Below are 1,305 nucleotides of genomic sequence, written 5' to 3'. Positions count from 1 at the left end.
ACAGTTTGATAGTATAAGTGGATGGGCGACGATTTTAGGCACGGAAGGCTGACCGGCACTCCTCGATTCATTCGTCTGGAATGTACACCGGGGCGATTGGAATGACTGCTAACAGCGGAAGGAGCGGGTGAACTGCATGAATTGGTAACACTCGTGATGGAGGTTGGAGTGCTCCTCAGGAGGTTTCCAGCTGACGGCTGACAGCGATGACTCATTAATTGACAGTCGGAAGCATTCGAGCTAGAACAAACAGTTCCATCAGGAAAAACGGTTGATTCATCAACATAATTTTGAAAATACTTGCCAAAGAGGGCAATTTGGAAGTCTCCCTCTCCATTCCCAGACACAGGGCCGGGACGACTGAAGATACTGCTGACTGCAAGGGGCACGACTGTGCTAGGAGGATTGGGGGATTCCATATTGCTTTCTACGGTGCGTCCCGGTTGCCGTTGATCAACAGGCGAATTGTCGGTGCGTGGTCTAAAATAACTGCTATTTGCGATGGATTTATCCCAGTCGAGGTGTTTTCCGAAACCCAAGCTTCCCGTCATTATTACGTTCTTGCCGAAAGTCGATGAACTCGCGGAAATACATCCCATCCGGCCAGGTATCGGCATTGAGAGCCATTTCACGAAGTTGAGGGTCAACACCAATTTTGAAAGAAATGAAATTAAGCCCGCTCAAATTTGCGTCTTTTTTCACTAACTTCTTCACTTCGACCGGATCGTCCGTTGAGAGGCACTCCTTAACCATAGCACCAACCTCAGCTTCGGAAACGGTGGTAGCAATTCGTGACAAGTAAATCCAGCATTTACTAGTAGCGGGTTGAACAGTGATTGTGGGTACCTTTGCTACATCACCCTTTTTCTTGCCACACGTTAGACTAGGGACATCGGATTTAGAAGGAAATTTATCATCCTCCGTCTCGCGAGCACGTTTGGCTCCAGCTCTATTTGGAACGGGCCATGATATGGGAGTTGCAGGCAATGTCGTTGCGGATTCCACTGATTTTCTGGTTTTCTCCATTTCAGCCTTTAATGCTTCAAGCGCTGTTTTATGTGTGTCGGTCAGCAAACGGAACGCTTCGCTCAATGCTGTAAAAGCTGCATTCACTGCGGAGGATTTCATCAAATCCACACAGCTGTCGCAAAGCCAGAATATATTCGCTGAGTCGTTAATCATGTCCAATTTTGGACGAGTGAGCGTTGAACGCGATAGATGCATGATTCTGTCGCAAAATCCTTGGCATTTCAGCTGATTCAAAGTGGTTACCGGCTCGGAGCACTGCAGGCAGATCGAATCCAT

The 1,305-nt window shown here is 47.8% G+C and overlaps 1 protein-coding gene across 1 annotated transcript; it reads right to left on the bottom strand.

Moving 5' to 3' along the window:
• Window positions 1-507: 507 nt before the first annotated feature.
• LOC131688418 (uncharacterized) lies at window positions 508-1,305 on the bottom strand. Its single transcript, XM_058972623.1, has one exon. It carries the CDS (start codon window positions 1,303-1,305, stop codon window positions 508-510), a length of 798 nt encoding a protein of 265 aa, XP_058828606.1.

Source organism: Topomyia yanbarensis, chromosome 3, assembly GCF_030247195.1.
Source record: "Topomyia yanbarensis strain Yona2022 chromosome 3, ASM3024719v1, whole genome shotgun sequence".
Classification (NCBI taxonomy): Eukaryota; Metazoa; Arthropoda; class Insecta; order Diptera; family Culicidae; genus Topomyia; species Topomyia yanbarensis.
This window is presented reverse-complemented; position numbering and strand designations above follow the sequence as displayed.